This window comes from Aythya marila (genome assembly GCF_965140915.1).
Source record: "Aythya marila genome assembly, chromosome: Z".
Classification (NCBI taxonomy): domain Eukaryota; kingdom Metazoa; phylum Chordata; class Aves; order Anseriformes; family Anatidae; genus Aythya; species Aythya marila.
In genome coordinates, this window is record NC_139080.1 from 18,102,451 (window position 1) to 18,122,042 (window position 19,592).

At 36.8% G+C, this 19,592-nt stretch overlaps 1 protein-coding gene across 7 annotated transcripts in view; it reads right to left on the bottom strand.

Moving 5' to 3' along the window:
- The window catches only part of ARL15 (ARF like GTPase 15), a 216,288-nt gene that overhangs the window by 23,476 nt on the left and 173,220 nt on the right, over positions 1 to 19,592 (bottom strand). For 2 of the 7 annotated variants that reach the window (XM_082782867.1, XM_082782866.1), the window contains exon 7: positions 2,372 to 2,462. The exons of 4 other annotated variants lie outside the window; for them this stretch is intronic. In XM_082782867.1, the coding sequence (XP_082638993.1) occupies positions 2,400 to 2,462 (63 nt within the window). In that variant the 3' untranslated portion in view covers positions 2,372 to 2,399. Of the gene's footprint in view, positions 1 to 2,371; positions 2,463 to 18,804; positions 18,927 to 19,592 lie in introns of all 7 variants that reach the window. One more of the 7 variants, XR_014319324.1, reaches the window with a different exon arrangement.

Here is a 19,592-nt window from a genome sequence, read left to right on the forward strand (position 1 = left end):
TGTGTCTGGACCATTAGTCAAGAATATTATAGCAAGTCTCAGGAATAAAATTACTACTTTTTTCATAACATATAAAATGAGTATAAAGTATCTTGTAAGTTTTATACTTCCTCAAACACTTCAGTACTGAGAAGTCAGATTTTATGGATGTAGAAAATCTTGTGTTTAAATACAGGAAAAAATCAAAGATGTTTTAGGTCCAGGCCTTTTTTCTGGCTTTCCCATTTACCTTTTGTATTAAGAGTTTATGAAAATAGCTGAAAATTCTCCAAATAAATACAAACAGAATGTCAGAACATTAGTTGAGTATTGGAAACATTGTCACGCAGTTTTTGTTGTCCACCTCCCCCACCGAAGTGGTCTTACTGTTTACTTGTTAAGATACTTATATATAATTTTACAGAATTTAAAGATATAAATGAAAAAAAATCAAAGAAAAAGGAGAAAATAAACATGGCCTGTTTACCCTTCTTCATCCCTTCCCTCTCCTCCTCAACCAAGTGCCTGTCCTGTGCTGACCTTGCTCTGATCTTTCAAATCCACCCAACTGGACAAGAACCATCTGCTGCAGCACAGCAGCCCACAAGAACAGGAATAGCATGGAGAACCATAGCATCACTTAGCCCACAGGCTGTTTTTTCACGACTGCTGAAAACGTGTCCAAGAGCCAGGTCATACTGCCTTCCATCTCCCACAGAACAGATTGTGGTGACTCAGGATCTTTATGGGTCAAAAGAAGTCAGCCGGGCCAACCTGCTTCTTTCATACACAGAATCAATGCACTCATCTTCAGGCCACTCTTCAAATCCTATTTTGAAAGCATTTAAGTATGTTCTGATAGGCAGCTATGAAAAACAAATGCTTTTTAGGAGCCCAAAACTTGGGGATGTTCAATGAAAACAGATGTTAATTCAGTTTAATTATGGGCAACTGGGAGAGAGTAATGCTTTTTGTTAATGTTTCTTTAAATGATACTTCATCAAGCTACACTAAACAAACTAGTCGTATCACGTAAACATATTTTCTTTGCATTTAATGAGTACCTCTTAAAACAAATATATTTCTAAAACCTGGAGTTCTAGCACCTTGCTGTGCTAAAGCAATGATTATTTAACAAGTTGATCAACTAATTCTAGGTCAGAAAAGCTGTGGTGGTTTTACTCAGGTAGGCAGCCGAGCACTACGCAGCAATAGACACAACACTGGAGTGATATCAGTGCTGTTCCAGCTACGAGTGCAGAGCACAGCACTGTGTGGGCTGCTGCAGGGAAAAGGTGACTCCAGCTCAGACAGACCCAACACAAAAGCATCCACATATTTATCTTGACCTCAAAGTAGATAATAAGAATGACACAGATAACAGGAGTGGTAACTGCTAGAAAACATCTTTAAACAATATAAATGAATAGACTCCAAAGCAGGAGAACTTAAATGAAATTACAATGTATGCTTCCTTTTTGTTTCCAACTTACTATGTAGTAGAAATTATTGACAACTAGCAAAAGAATATTGCAAAAAAATATGCCTATATACTGAACTTCCCTTATGTTCTCCTCATCCTCTACCTAAATACACACATAAAGACAACACCGAAATCAACTAAACAGTAAAAAAGCCTAACAATTCCCCAAATATTTTCAAAACCATTTTCTTGAAAAAGGGCTTGGTACCAGCTGAAGTTGACAGAGATGCTTTGCTATTGGTATTTAACACAGAAGGAACTTAGATACGAAGTCTTCACATAGAAAGACAACTGTAATAAGCGAGTAAAATAACTGTGCCTTTCTCTTTGGTGTTATGTTCTATAACTTAAGAGGTTCACCACAGCCTCCATCTGCAACTATTCTAACCATGGCAGTATCAAAAATGCATCAAGAGCATCTGATATAAATATGGTTGATTTTTGCGATTAAAAATATGACCAACAGTTCCATTAAAACTTTAATTGTATTACAGTTCATATATTAATATAAATTGGAGATACATGCATTGAAGCACAGGAATATAGAAACGCTTTGTTGCTCTACTTACAGAACTATTTTAAAAGCCAGTAAGAAATTTTGGAACACCAGAGCAAGGCAGCAACAACCAAATTTATTACAATAAAACATCACTAATGGTAACTGAAGAATCAGAAAAAGAGTCTAGAAAAACAAACAATCAAACAAACAAGGCCACTATTTCCCTGAGAGCTAGCAGAGTCTGCTAAATGACTGAAGGAAAGTGACCAGTTGCATCAAGGAAAAATGATCAATAAAAGTCTCTGAAGACACCACACTGTACAACTCCATAGCAAATGACAAACTACTGTCAGTGGTGCTTTTTAACTCTTGAAAGGGATTCCAGCAGTTCCAAACACAGAAGTACTTACATAAACTCTGAAAGTTGCTGGCTGCTAGTCAGAGTCTTTTGCTGTTGTCAGGTGTTTCCTTAAAAGCAATACCATAAAGCCGATCTGTAAACTAAAAAAACAAGATGAAGACTTGACGCATTGCTAGCTGACCTGAACATGAGTGTCAGGAAATATGGGAAAAATTCTTCGTCTGGCACAAGTGAGGAGAAAAGCACAGTGAAGGTCATATCTCAGAGAACAAAGTTCTTGCTCTAATGTAGAGGATTGTTTTTCCTTTAATGCTACAAGGTACCTGGCTGTTGAACTACAGCAGTCTTCCTATTTCAAAGGTAAAAATGTTTTGGTGCTAACAACAACAGAAGTTTAATATCTCATTTACAAATTAGTTAAATAGCATGGGTCACAAAGTGAGAAACTTTCAGGTAATGGGCACCCAGCAAGACATTAGTATTACTAATCTGTTGGCTGCAACTGGTGGCTATTCCTGTTTCTCTTGCTAGAGAATCAGGATATGGGACCTTGTGCACCCTAGGACTACTGAAGAACACAGGAAGGAAGAGTACAACACAGCCAGCAGAAAGAAACTGGACAGCTACTGTGCTGGCCAAGCAACTATTTCTGCATATTGGCCTTCCATGACTTTCTGCAGTCATATAACTCAAGCTCAGAGGAGTTTATTTTCTGTTTTGAAGGCCCAAAGTAAACACTCCAAAAAAAAAAAGAAAAAGAAAAAAAAAAAGAGTACTGAGTCTCTTTCACTCTTCTTCACTTGTTCTTTTTCTCTTTCACACCAACTACCATAAATTGCTGTAAAAATGAAGGAAGAATTTTTCACAGACTGCATCCTCCCTTTCTACCTCTGAGAGCATCTTCAAGTTCAACTGCAACCATTCATTCATGAAGCTCTGCTGGGCTAGGCTTGCTTACAAACTCCTTGTGCAATGACAAAATGGCTGAGTGCAAGAGCTCCTAGCTGAGGAGGGAGAGCTTTTACATTAAAAGAAAGAAACGTTCACCTGCAGAGACTGGGATTATCTGATGGGAATATCCCAACGGAAACTCCAAAATCTTGTTATGTGAGACATATATATATATATATATATATTTTATTTATTTTTTTTTATTAAGAGTTCAGTTGACTTGCATGGTGTTTTTGTTTGTTTGTTTGTTTCTGTATGGAAAAGAAACAGATAAACATACCAAGAAACTATGGAAAGAGTACCACCTGTGAACAAAGCAACTATCTTAAAAAAATGTGCTACAGATGATGAAGGCCAAAATTTTATACTTATGCCAAGCTCCAGACATTAACTGTCTGATTTGTTGAAGTTGTTAGCATTTTATAGCACTTTCCAGATTCAAACAAAGTGCCTATATGGAATCTTTGACATTTAGCACAAAAAAGTTCTCTCCAGTTGGGTATCAAGAGAAGAGAACTGGAAAAACACAGAATAAAGAACCACAAAAACAAAACAAAACATCAGATTCCACAGATTTATTAAGCATTAAACAAAGATTCTACAGCAAAAGCACTCAAATAGAGAAGCATTAATTCACTTTAACCATATACTTTGTGCACTGCCTCACACATCCTTGCTTCTCCTTCCTCCAAAGATCTTATGTTTCCATTACACCAAGGAGCATCAGCAAAGACCAGGACTAAATAAAACACTATGTAAAATTCCCACATTCAGTATGACTTCTAAGCACACACTGAATTTCAAGTATTTAAACAGTCCTATAGAAAAGTTCAGTTGGAAAAGTCCTATAAAAATCATCAAGTCCAACCTCCTGACCACTTCAGGGCTAACTAGAAGTTAAAGCACATTGGTGCCCCTTGAACACTAACAGGCATGGGGCATCAGCCACCTCTCTTGGAAGCCTGTTCCAATGTTTGACCACCCTCACAGTAAAGAAATTTTTCACAATATCCAGTCTGCAGCTCTCCTGGTGTAGCTTTGTGCCATTCTGTGGCATCCTGCCATCAGTTCCCAGGGGGCTGAGCCCAGCACCTCTCTCCACCTCCCCTCCTCAGGAAGTCACAGCGAGCAATGAGGCTGCTGATGCGCTTCCTCTTCTCCAGACTGGACAACCCAAGTGTCCCCAGCCTCTCCTCACAGGACATGCCTTCCAGCCCTGTTACCACCTTTGTTGCCCTCCCCTGGATGCTTTCAAGGATGTTGTCATCCTCACTATATTGTGGAGCCCAGAGCTGCACACAACATTCAAGGTGAGGCCGCACCAGCACCAAATACACTGGGAGAATCACCGCTTTTGACTGGCTGGCTATGCTGTGGTTAATGCACCCCAATATGCAATTTGCCCCCCTTGTCTGCCAGGGCATGCTGCTGGCTTATGTGGAGCCTGCTGTTGACCAGCACCTGCAGGTCCCTTTCTGCTGAGCTGCTCCCCAGCCACTCAGCTCCCAGACTGTGCCTGCATCCAGCATTCAGGGTATCTATATCCCTCTACAAGGGATCTCTCTTATCACTCCAGAGAGACAACAGCACTTCCCAGTTTAGTACCATCACCAAACCTGATGAACCCAGCATAGAGTGAACCTGCTTATCTCGGGGTTGGTCCTTTAGTCCAGAAGAATGCTGTGAGGGACAGTACCAAAGGCCTTACTAAAACTCAGAAGGATTATGTCCACCGTCCTCCCTTCATCCACCAAAAGGGTAACCTTATCATAGAAGGAGATCAAATTGCTAATTACTGAGTAGTTAAAAACACATTGAAGAGCTTTACGGAACAGAGGTAGGACCACTACCATTTATGGGACCATTATCATTTCTAAAAAGAGCTTTATTGTATCAAACTTAAATACTAAGAAATATAAACTGCTGCTTCCCAAAAGAATCCTTATTGAATCTTGCTCTTTTCCCTTACCCCACGAGTATCTGCATGCATTGGCCTCCTGACAGCCCATTTTTTGCCCTCCATTTTTGGTATTAAGTTCCATGAAGAATGTCTTTCACAAAGACACTGCAGAAGAAGCTGCAAAAGGAAGCTGATATCCTGGAATGTCAAAAGCACAATGTCATGATTGATACACTTCACAAATATGTAATGCCAAAAATTATCAGCAATGAATTTAGGCCATTTTATTCAAACGAGATCCCTACAGCTAGGTTCCTAAACCAGATCCTTGAGCACTGGCCAGCTTTCAGAGGTGTTGAGAACTTGCAAAGATTAGGGTTTCAGGACTTCACCATCACTGAAACATCACACCATTTGTTAAAGTGCCGAAATATAAATTATGTAACACAACTTTAGGCTAGACCAACAAATGCTTTGTGTTAACATTTTTATGATAGTAAAATTCATATGTGAGTACTTTATTCCAATGGAATGGCTAACAGGAATATCCAAAACCATGCATTGACTTCCCATTTTATAGCAGTACACTGCCCCAACACTGTATCTACCTGAAACCAATTTTCAGTATATAGAAAGCTACTTTCGAAAGTACTTTGTTGATCTTGGATACAGTTAATTTTCAACATGGAAAACAGAAAAAAAAGTACTGACATTCTTTGTCGTACACAATTTTGAATCATTTTTTCCTCTCTGAATTGAGTTTTTTTGGAAATATGATTGTAAATCATTCAGGCAAAGAAAACATTTCCATAGATGGCCAAATCACCCCACAGCTGAAATGCATCCACACAAAAACTAAAAATAAAACAGGAATTATGCATTCAACTAACGTAAGTGTTATCTATTACAAAGAGCAAAAAGAATGCAGCTTACGGTGAACACAAACCATACCATGCTTGAAAGGGAGACCACACCATCCTACATGCTACCAACTGATAACATAAGAGCAACGTCTACAACTACAAAACACGATTATACAGAACCCCCCTAGACACATGTCCACGCAAGACTTTACTACAACTAGTCACTGTCATTTGTGTTGATGTGAAACATTAGCAGAAGCAGACCATGACCGACAGAAATTTGCCGTAAGCATAAGCCCTCTCTCCCACATACCACCAAGATCCTATCTAGTGTACTCCTAGAAGCCACGTACACAGGGCAGAACATTAGCACAGGTTCCAAAAAGCAAGTTAACTATTTTTCAAATTAATTTGTTGAACAATCAGTAGCTGTAGAATGAATTTCTATGGAACAGGATGACTATTCTTAACGTGGCAATGCTGATCATCAAAAATCATCCACCAACAATCATCTGTTCCTAATGCAATATCAGGGTGAATCTGTAATCAGACTACGTGGCAGCAGAATGATAGGTAATAGAAGTGAGAAAAATTCCCCCTTAAAAACAGTATTAATGGAGCTAATGTATGCATGTTCTCCCATGTTTTTTCTATACATTTACCTACGTACTCAAAAGATAAACTGTTATTTAAATTAGCTTAGCTTTTTGTTTGTTTGTTTGTTTGTTTTTAATCCCTTATACAGATATACACATCTATCTGCATAAAAACAGCTTCTCATGGAGTTAAGAGGGAAAATTCTCTCCCTCCCACAATTCTAATGTCCCATTATATATAATACCAATTTACACACATCTATAGAGAAATAAATGACTTCATATATTACTGTATCAGAAGACACCTGGAATGTTTGCAATATTTCTAATAAATTGCAAATTTTAGGATAGCCCACATACTTGAACATTTGCTTCCCTTCCATCTGCCGAAAAAAATGTAATATGATGAATTTTTGGTGCCTAGCATTATTTCTTCATTTTTATTTGTAACTGGAATTAACAAACCTTTTTTGAATACAAACTGCAATTTAAAATATAATTTTTGGAGGAAAGCAACTTTTTCAGTGTTTTTCACAAACATCTGTTCTCTCTTACACAAAGAGTAAATAATATGTCAAAATGACCAAAGCTCAGTGAAGGAAAATTAGATATCTAAAAACAAATACAGACACATCAGACTGATCTAGAAAAATCAGACTGCATGCTGTAAACATTTTTTTCCAGCTAAGGTACTCGGTGTCTAGGTTTCCGTTGGTCAAATTATTCTTTAAAGGAAGTGTAGTTTTCCCCACCCACCCCCCCAAAAAAAAAAAATAAAAATAGAATTAACCTGTGAAACTCACTGCCACAGAATATTATCAAGGCCAGGTGCATAAACACATTCACTAATTAATTTGGCAAGTCCATGGAAGAAACATCCTACTAGACAGAAAGGTGTGAATGTAACCTTCATGTTCAGGAAATCCCTGAAGAGTAATGAATGCTGGGAGAGGATAACGGGTGAAGCATCACTGCATACCTAGCATGTTCTTACACTCATACATTGGGTCCAAGGTCATTGTCAGAAAGGGGACACTTGGAAAATAAGCCCTTGGTGTGACCCAGTGCAGCAGCTCTTAGGTTCCTCATGTGAATGACATTTCTTACAAGGAGCGGCTGAGGGAGCTAGGATTGTTCAGCCTGGAGAAGAGGAGGCTCAGGGGCGACCTTATTGCTCTCTACAGGTACCTTAAAGGAGGCTGTAGCGAGGTGGGGGTTGGTCTATTCTCCCACGTGCCTGGTGACAGGATGAGGGGGAATGGGCTAAAGTTGCGCCAGGGGAGGTTTGGGTTGGATATTAGGAAGAACTTCTTTACTGAAAGGGTTGTGAGGCATTGGAATGGGCTGCCCAGGGAAGTGGTTGAGTCACCATCCCTGGAGGTCTTTAAGAGATGTTTAGATGTAGAGCTTAGTGACATGGTTTAGTGGAGGACTCGTTAGTGTTAGGTCAGAGGTTGGACTAGGTGATCTTGGAGGTCTCTTCCAACCTAGACGATTCTGTGATTCTGTGTGATTCTAGTCTTTCAGTTCCAAATTAAAGTTTATATCTGTGATCTAATGTACTTAATGCCATTTTATCTTGTACATCATACATATTTATGTATGTTACGTATTGCATCTCATATATTAGCTGAAATGTAATGCTAATTAGAATGATGAAACAAGTAGTGAAGCCACTATTCAGATGACTGAGTGAACCTCACAGTCATTCTGTGTAGCTTCACCACTAACAACTCTGTGTAAGGTATTGTTCACCTACAAACTGCACCCACACTAATACCGTATAGGACTACAAATAAGATCTGGGTAAAACTAAACAAGAGTTAATGAAAGTTTACTAGGAAAAATATTACAAAATTAAGAAAGTTGGTCTAAATTTTTATCAATAAACAATATTTTAAACAGATGCCACCACCCCTCTCAACTAAAAGTAAAACACATTATATTGTTTTGCATATCAAAATGCCCATTCTGTACTCATATTCATAAAATGTAATAATGTTAATTATGTTCCAAAACATTTTTTTAGAATTATTTATAAGGTCCTTTTAACAATTACAAGTCATCTTGGCCACAAAGCAAATACAGAATGAGACATTTTATAAATACAACAATTCCTCACTCTTCCTGAGTACAGGAATTGATGCTGAAATATCTGAGAAGATCACAGGAAGGAAGGAAGTCTCTGAACATGGCCATACACAAAAATTCTCAGAGAACAGAACACCTTGAAGTATGAGTAATTCCACTTACACAACTGCATCAGGCATCATCTCCCATAAGAAAGAAAATACAGCTATCATTTCCTAAGTAGTATTTGAATATAAATAAAAAGCAACCCTTATAAAATCAGATTCAAAAAATCCAATTATTTCTGAACAAGAAGATTACACTAAATGATAGGAATGGAGTACAGTTTTGATTATCATTAAAATGTAATTATTTGAAAAGAGCAAAACCGCAATCAAACCAACAACTCATACCAAATGTTCCCATGGGGCTCCACTTCTCTCATGCACTAAGAACTAAAATCATTGTAATGAAACAGAGCTAAGAATCAGAATTTAAGATGTTAGTTTTGAACCTCTTAAGGGGAAAAATAAGGTAGAACCTGAAAGAATGGAATGATATTCAAAAGATTGTCTTTTTGAACGAGGAAGCAAACCAACTACCTGATGTTATGAAATAAAAATTAAACAAGATTAAAAATCATTAGGGAAAATATTAATCTCTGGAAGCCAAATGCAGGTTTCTACCAACACAAATAAATTATAAAAAGCAGAACTGGTAGGTTAAAACATTAAGGGGTATAAATCCCTGCACTTCAGGGGAAGATGGTGATGTTGATGGTGATGGTGATAAGTGATACTGTGATAGGTGCAGTTAGAGTGTCTTTGCAGGGAAGAAGGGAACATTCTTCAGGTATAAAACATCACTAATTAGGTTGCTATATAATGAGCATGGCAGCTTCTAGGTTTCTTTCACATACCTTTCTGCCTCCTATTATTAATGTTACATTACTTAAAAACAATAGTAATATGTACTTTAACTTTGTACTTCAGCTAGTTGGCTGTTGGACGTGACTTTCAGAGGATTTCTGAATGCAGGCTACTCAGCACAGTGTGAGTGGCCATAAATAGTTTAAGCATCGCACAGAGCTACCAAAAGATATCCACACTGAGATACAAAACAAAGTGGAAGAACTCACATACACAGCACACCCTGTGCAGCAAACAAAGCTCAGACCTGACAAACTTCCTGGTTGTTTTTCCCCTCACTTTGTGTATAAGGAAAAAAAGGAAAACAAAGGAAAATGTTTCAAATTTACAGAGTGGCTTTCTTAGCAGTCAGCCCTGGGTCAGTTATGTGGAGATTATTTTCATATGATGGATACCAGAACTAAACTGAATTTATGTAAAGCATTATGTATGAAGTGAGACTAAATCTTACATTGTTTTCACCAACAACAGGCTTGGGAATCAAACAGATTAGAAATATTAAGGTATAAAATAAGCCCATGTGATCTTACTTTGGATCTCTGTAAGGAGCAAATGTTTTGCTTTGCTGCAAAGGATTGCTTTGCTGGAGGTATCATCCCCAGAACATGATGTGGATTTGTTCACGACATTCCTTGGCCATATGTCCCCCATGTTCTGATTTTTTTCTCATTGTGGTTGGTGCATGGGCAGAAAAAAAATATGAAAAAATTAAGACTGAAAATCCGTGGCTGCCAGCGATGTTCAGGGATGATTAAAATGGTGTTAATAGTCCTTGTATTTTCTCTCATGTATTTTCATGCTTTTTAACCCATTCCCCATAATTCTCACACAGCTTTTTCAGCACAGCTTCACATCACAGATTTTGTGATTTACAAGTTGTTTTTTGATTTATTTTATATACTTTTTTCCTGTCCAGGATGACTTTTCCAAATCACATTATGAAGACATACTTTTACAAAATAAAAGTTTGAATTGTAAAGCTCAGAAGGGAATCATTAGAAATGACCACCTTTTTCAGGAGCACCCTTCAGGATATGGAATTAGTGAGTACTCTGTATTTAAAAAAGACTGATTATTAGTTCTGTAGCACTAACCCTTCTTGTGCCCCTGTGACTTGTTTTGGATGAATTCATTTTGCTTGGTTATCCAATCCCCAGCAAAGGGGAATGAATATTTGCCTGTTTGTAATGCATAAATAATACTTATTTTTGACCCACCTTTCAGAGGTATGGTTACCTACTTTCAGCAAAAGACTTAAAATTGAAAGCATACAAAACAACCTTATTAAAACTTTTGAAAAACACACCTTTGATGAAAGTGGTATGGTATAACAAAATACTAAATGTTTACTCTTCAGCTAAGCAGAATAGCTTTTCAGGTACTTGGAAGAGATGGTGGCATGTTTCAGCAATACATTTTCTAAAGCCTTTGTATCACCATGAAGCATATGGCTAAGACTCAATGCAATGAGATCAGACTGAAGTTCATTGAGTTATACAGTGATCTCATTGATCGTTGATTTTGGAAGACAAGGTTAGGTAGGCTATATTTTCATAGTAACATCTGCAGAGCATTCCAAAATCCTGGCATAGCCAATGACATATAAGTTCCAGGTCTTGTGATTTATCCTCCTCCAGTACACATAAATTAGTATGCGTAGATGGAATCCTGTCACTTCAACTGAAGTATATAATGGAAAATAACTTTAGCTGACAGATTTTTTTCTTCACCTGTTGTTTTTTTTTAAATTAATTTACAAGTCATTATGATTTTATTCAGCATTAAATCTGTATGTACATCCATAGACATTCTCCACTCATATATTTGGCAGAAATTAAGACAGGAAACAGTTGAATAGGAACTTTAGTGCATTTGCTTATGAAGTCTCTGTGTTCAGCAGGCAAAACTGTACATAATAAATACTGAATGAGAATAGAATGAGGGCATGTTGGACTGTAAAGCACATAGGCTTTACTGAAGCTCACAGTTACGTGCTTTCATTCCTCAGTTCCCTCTCTCTATAAGGGTAGGATCTGTCCTTTCCTTCAGACTGGCCAGCACTGTTTAAGTATGTCTGGTCAAATAATTTCACTACAGCCTTTTCGTGTGAAGTTTTGAAAGTATTCATAAGTATACATAACTTGCAATGCATTTTGTTCAATTACGTCCTTAATGTATTGGCTTTAATATTCAAGTTGGGAAGAATAAAATTTGAAGCAAACTTATTTTTCTGAAAATAAACTTTACTGTGGTGTTCCATGCAATCCAGGGAAATAAGAAACAGCATATTCTTCCACCATATTTCCCAGCAGAGCTGAACATCAAAACACCTTCCCCTGCAGTTTATACAAAGGCCAGACACAGAGGCAAATGCACAAAGTATGACATTAGCCATACTAGAGCTATTAATGGAATAAATGCAGCAGTCAAAGACCCTCTGAAGATAAAAGCATCACTCTCTCCCGTCTCTGGAACTTTGCCCAAATCACAGTCATATTTTCATATTTGTCAGTTTTTTTTCCTGTAATCAAAGGGTTTCCTTCATAATAGTAAATAAAAATTAAGTGTTCCTTCTGTGCTTCAAAGTAAAATGGTTTCAGTAATGATGCACACAGTACAATATGCATCTTTCTAAGGAAAGATTTACTGCTTCGATTTCAATTTAAAAATTTGTATTGCTTCAGGGTTAAAAACACTGGGACATGTAATTATGCAGAAATTAATTTCTTACAAATGAATTGGTTGCTTTTTTCTAATATCTAGCTCTATGTTTGAAAAGGGACATATAATCAATATTCAGAGAAAGGGTATATAATGAAGCTTGTATTTATAATGTAAACATATGTGGAGTGAATATGTCTTGCATAGTCCACAATAGTATCATGTTAAAAATTTCCACTTAGAATGTTAACTAGATTTGGCCTTAAAATCCTTTCTGCAGGAAAAGTAACTGAGCTAGAAAGGACAGTTATGTCAATCACTGATTTGACAGACTGACAGTTATGTCAATTATAACATTCTCAGGTCTTACACACAATCCACGGAGTTTTTGTACAAATCTTGTCTATTACCGTTTGAATTAGGAACAAACTTTAAGCAAGATATCTGGTCTAGTTTTAAAAGTTGCAGAAGCTTTGACATGGGAACAAGTTACAGTGGAACAAAGAGTTACTATGCATCAGAGCATCATGCCGACAATCCATGCACTTATCCTGGCCCATGACAAATTCAAGATAGTTTACATCCTCTGAGAACTAAGCTCATTCAAATTACTTTGTGTTTGCTGAAGGCTAAGTGGGCATGGACTATGAGCATGAATGAGCTGACATGTAGTAAGTTCCTATTCCATTGCAACTTGATTTTTTCCCAAGCCCTAACTGGAGCATGGGAAATTATATCTGTCATTAACACCCTCACCATCATGTTGAAGATTACTCTTCTATTCAAAATCTTCCATGTACTTACAGATGACAGTACAGTCACTTCTCGATGTTTTATTTGACTAAGCAAGAGACAGCTTCTTATCTTACTTAATATCTAGGGATTTCACTATACCTCAAATCTAACTCTAACACTTGACTCTAAAAAGCTGGCTAAAGATCTGTTAGAAATGGGAACAAAAAAACCCTAGAAAGTATTTGGACCTAAGAAGACAATGCTTTCTCTAGCTGAAATAGGAATGGCTGTACAAGCTTTGGTATTCAAAGTAAGCCCTGCTGTTGTCATTGCCCAAGGAAGTCTGCTGTCTTAAGGCAAAGCCGAAGTGTCAGAGAGAAGATAGATATGCCAAAGTTACAAACCTCATCTCACTTTTTCTGTGCTATGTTTCATCTTACCATGACTGCATATCAAGTGACATTATAAGCTTAAGTGGTATTCTTCATTTTCTATCTAACTTCTCTGTTAGGGGAAAAAAAGAAAAAAGAAAAAAAAAAAAAAAGAGGAAAAAGTGTTGCTGGCATATAGTAGACCTTCAAATCTCTTTTGGATTCCTTTTCCACATACTGCAACAGTGAGCTATTTTCCGTCCTCCCACTCTCACCCAGAAGCAATGTCTGCTTGTCACTTAGATAGCTGCTCATGAGAGAGATAAGTAGTAACAAGTTGTTGATTTCAATATTTAATTTATTGCCAAGTAGAAGCAATAAGCAAAATTCTATTTGACTATGAGCAGTCGGCAGATTAAATACCACCACAAACAAGCCTGTACCCTTTAAGTGTAACTTAACCACACCTTATAGCTCTTTTGCTTTACGCCGCAAGCCTTTACATAATGAATGTCTAATGAAGCTGCAATTTCTTTACACTGGCCTGGATATCTAGATCACTTGACATAATACAGTTGAACTGTTTCTTGTTTGCTAAATCTACAGTTGTTTATTATTAGCAATTTTGTAGTATACTTGGTGACACACCATGACCAAGGCTAATCAAGTTGGCTTTTCTCTTTTGCACACCATATTTTGGGCCTGAAGTCAGTACCCTTCTCTGATACATGGGTGAAAGGACTTTTCAGATCTCAAAGACTTGCAGAACATACTTACGAATGTGGATACAGGGCTTGGATGACACATACTATGTCTTTGAGAGGATTTATCAATCGCTATGTCTTTCTGTCCGAAAGAGTCTATAAGAGTCTATGCAATGTCAGCTACCCGCATAAATTGTGAGTATTTACAGCTAAAGGTAATTATTTTTGTTAATTTCTTTCAAAGTTGTAGGTGTGTCTCAGCTATAACACAACAAGAGATTATATTTTTAAACTATTAGTTTTCTTGTCTTTTCTGAAAGTTTATCAGGTAATGGATATTAGTTTTGATCTGAAATCAAGAATGATGTTTGAAAGTTCAAATGCTTCTCATTAGGTGTATTATGCAATACTAATTATACAGCTTGGTAATAAGCATGAAGCTCCTGAGCTATGGTTCCACTCAACCCACAGTGCTCCCTGTAGTTCACCAAAATGCATTAAAAAAAAACAACACATTTTTACTGCTACCTGGACTAAAGTTAAGATCCTTAATTTTATTTGCAAAATATATCTATGACAAACCATGAATACAAGCAAGTAAGTATTAAAAGTCTGCAGATCTGATAAGAATGCAGATTCAGGAATGTTAACGGTGTACAATTCTCAGTTTAGTTGTAGGAAAAACAAACCAAACCAAACCAACCAACCAAACAAAAACAACTGAGGTCCACATAATCTCTACAAGTTCTTCTCATTCCAGCAATAAATTCAGGAAGATAAAAATAGGGACAATGAGAAAACTGAAGTGCAATATTGATGGAACATTGCCAGTAGCTCCTCTCCTTTAAGTTGTTCAAGCTCCCCTGTTGCTCACTGCTAGAATAAACTGCCTAGACAAGTTCGAATCCTTCAGGTGTTCTACAGGCCAAAGACAATATTTTAAGTACTGCTGCAAAAAAAAAACACACCAACAGTGTTATTAACTTACGATTTTATCATGAGTCTCAAGATATTTTTTTTTTCACACCTCAGTTTCCAGAGTCATGCGATGACAAGAAAAACTCACCTGTTATATTAAATGAAAAGGGCTGTTGAAGATGCAGCCAGCTAAATAATCAGGCTACCATGTTCCTTAACAGCTTTGGGTTATGAAAGGTATTAAAATTCAGATCAATACAATGCATGATACAAATATCTAACCAGAAGTAGACAAAAGAGATCTGCACTAAACAGTGCTCAACTCTCAGTCTCCTACAAAAATACAGATGGAAAAATGTTTTTTGGCCATTGCTGCTACTTGATCATTGCCAACAGCTAGGAATCTAGCAGGATTCTTAACTCATGAATACTTCACCAAATTTTCTGGTAGTTTTCCTTAAACTAGAACCACTATTTTGTTTCTTTTCTTTTGACTGAGCTTCTGCCAGACAACTTACTTTTGTGCATCAACCAGCCCTCAAAAATATAGTGACAGACTGCTCAGACCATCTCAGAAAAAACTCATGTTGATAGGATTCTGACAGCAACAAGCCTGTAGCTCTCTATTCCTGATGGATTTTTTGATGCCAGAAGAGTTCCCCTAAGGGAGAAGAACTTCTTTAAACTCCCTGGGGGAATGTTTTGCAGGAAAGGAACAGTTGAAATCAGATTTGTCCACTGATTCAACAGTTAAAAAGTCTGTTCGAACACTGTAAGAAACACATGAAGTACAGCACAGCCAAGTAACTTTACTTTATAAATCATATCGTTTTCATTTCCTGAATTCATAACCACAGTGATGCAATAATGGAAACTTTTCAGTGTTTATAAGTTAGATGACCCACAATCATTCCCTACAGTAAGCACTAGTAATTTCTGACTATTCAAATAATTGTTATATTCTATTGCTGTGATTTGCTTAACATTGCAAGCCAGTTTTCTATTTAACAAACTGTATTACATTGGCAACAAGATTTCTTACCTTAGCCAACGGTATTGGATGTAATTAATTTCTAACATTCTTTTGGAAGTCAAAATAAACATCTACTCAATTTTCTTTGTTTGCCATCTCAACATCCTAAGCAGGCTGGCCTTCACACAAATTCATGTTGGTTGTCCCTAATTAACTTTTTCCTTTTAAAATGTTTGAATTACATCCAGTTAGATTCTTTCCCTTAAAATTCCCTTTCATCTAACACGAATCCTCAATTGCTATATTTCATTTAAATAACAATATCACATTATATTTTAAATTAAACTTTCAATTAAAATAGGCTGTTCAGACATACTGTAAAAGTCCTTGATGTGGCAAATAGAGACAGGAAAAATGAGTATATCCTTTACAATACTGTATACTCAAAGTACTGTGTATAGGATCTTATCTTAAGACACTGCCACATCTGATCGAGAAAGTTAATATGTAAGGTTGTGGAATATTTAGAGCAATTGCTTTGGGATATTATTTTGTGATCCTCTTCTTCTTCTTAAGTTACTCTAGTCAATATTGTTGTTCTGGTTAGATGTAGAACATAATTTGCTCTCTCAGCTTCTGCTATAGATGCTTCACCTATGTAATTACCAGAACTGCTGAAAAGATACCTTGCAGATTTTCTCAAAGACAGCTCCTTGGAAGGAAAGCAAACCTGAGCATTTCTAGAATAATACACAAACTAGCTGTGCAAGGCTGGATCCTATTCTGCACAATGCTAATATTTACGCATCCGCTTCACACCTTCAATGTAGTAGCTGCTTTCCAGACACTTGAGAAGGGCAGCCTGTATCTGTCAGATGACAGATCAAACTAGACGTGCCATTTAAGCAAAATAACCACAGAATGGCTTCCTGGAAGTAACAACCATGTTACAAGGCTCGGCGAATGAGATGCAATGAAGTTCTGTCTATACAATCTGCTTCATCCATTTCTTTTCATAATTAACTGTAATCTTTGCATCCTATGTCTCATACTTAATTTGTTTAATTGGCTGATGTCTAGGATGGCCTCCAGCTGTCTAGACCATTGAACTAAGAATGTAATCCTTCACCAGCTCAAAGCATGCTGCCCAAATTTTTGGTCCTGAAGCTTTATATGAGCAGTTATTCGCATTGCTGTCTAAGTTTGTCTTTAAGGTATATCCTGTTCTACTTGTTTTAATTGCCTTTTATTCTATCCAAGAATTACCTGACTACTATATTTACCATAAATATACATCTGTTTTGCCAACAATCACTTTTTTTTGTGTGTGTGGATCTTCTTTTATTTCACTTACAAGGCATATTTTATGTCCTTCCATGATATTAATTATATCTTTGTGTACATTTGCTTTAGCACAATGAAATGTACACACCTTCCTTCCTCTCTCGCATCATATTTTTTTGTTTACTATGTGTGTATGACTCCATGGTATAAGAGTAGAAAACTTCTGCATGTTTCATCTTAACTTTTCCATGCACTGTCATGGCTGGAAATTTTACAATGTGTATGTTTACTTTGTGGAGTCAGTTCTCTGTTGCATGAATATAAATAAACATTTAACCTAGATGTCTAAGAATTTGGTAGTTTTGTAACACCCATTATCATACATTTTGACTTTCTCAGTCAAAACACACCTTTTTACCATAGTTCCTAAAAAAATTCATATATTTTTCTACTTCCTAACACATAAAATGAACTTGGACTGTGTACTTGTGGCTTGGGGTATTTAATCCAACATTCTCACGGCCTCATTTCACAATTTACATAACCTATAGTTACTTTGAAATGCCAGTCCCTGAACACTTAAAAAAGATTCTGTGATAAGGATCTAAGGCAAATTAGTTGTCTCCCTCCTTCCTTCTCTCCTTCCCTTCTTCCCTCCCTCCCTGCCTCCTTTTTCCTCTCTCTCTCACTCCAGCAGAAAAGAGACTTCATCTGTCTGACTCTATCCCCCAAGTAATTTGGCAGAGGAGACATGTCTCCAATATATTAAACCTCTGAGTTTCATGAAAAGGAACGAGTGTGCAGAGGAACGTAATCCCATTAATGGACCCACGCTCTAAAAGAATGCAGCCCAGATCCAATCCTCATTAGTAACTGGAGAACCCACAGAGGAATGTAACAGTGTACACGCTTTAGCTACGGAAAAGCCTCAGATAATCCTCAGATCAACTGTAATACTAAAGTCCATTAGAAGTCCGTACCTTATGGAACACTTCCTTCCAGAGTCTGTCTCATCTTCTCAATTTTAATGTAGCATCTGAGGATTGCTCATCGCTTTTCTTGTTTCCATCCTTTCTGTCTGCCTATCTATATCATTGAACAATTTGAAAGTTTATTTTCTATGATTTGTGTATCCATGAAGCCAGTTACTCTTCTGTACGTCTCTCCTTCCATCACTAGCAGTAAAACCTCAATCAAGCTTATAATCAGTTTTCTTTCTGCTTGTTTTCTCCTTTTGATAATATCTGCCAGATCTCTTTATATCCTTTTCCCCCCAACTCCCCACAAGTTAAGACTTCTGTTTTATCTACATTTTCATACTTCCCAATTACTTTTACCAGATTTAAAATCTATCTGTACATGTCCCAGAGAGCCCATCATTTTTTTCTTCCAGATTATTCTTTCTATTTGATCCTTCCCACTCTTCCGTTATCTCCATATATTGTCAACATTTTTTGGACAGCCTGTAAAGGGATTACTCACTTTCATGACATTGTTATTTCTACTTACTTAAAAGTACAAGCTTACCACATGTTAATTGTGCAATCCTCCTCCCTTCAGTTTTAGTCATCTCTTTCTTCTTTCTTGGGCCTCTGCGTAGAGTTATTTCCTCTTTACATTTCACATGTTCTCCTTACTAACTTTTTCAGCTAAAAATTCAGACACTACCGGTAAATAAAACTAACAAGACATGTCCCATTCCTGTTAAGAAAAAAAAAGCTTAACCTCAATCCAATACTGTATCCAAGATACAAATTATTCTAGTGAGGTGAATAGGGTGACGAAGCATTTTAAAAAATAGTGTCTACAAATATCCAGGCTCAAATAATGAAGGCAGAGGTGTAAATCTGAGCAAATTTCTGAACACAACCAACTGAAATCCATAAGAAAACTTAAATCATTTACACTCAGTCAATAGTAACATCTGAGTATATATATACAGGCAAAGAGGCTCTCAAGTTTTATGTTATCCTCATACATAACTATAAACAAATTTCTAGAAGCTTACCACTTACTTTTAGAGAGTCAATCTTTATGAAGTCAGTTTAAAAAATAATCTGCACAAACACACACAAAACAAGCAAACAAAACCAAAATGTCTCCTATCAACACAAAGAAGACAGGAGATGAAGTAGTGGCATGCAAAACATTGAGTCTCTAACCTTCTATAAAAAAAAATACATTTGATCAAAACTGCAAAGGTATTTGAATTGTAAAGGATGTGATGAGAACAAAAACAGGGAGAAAGTTCAAAGTCCCACCACAGCAGTATTGGTAAAGTAGTCAATAAAATATGGACTACAAAACTCAATGTG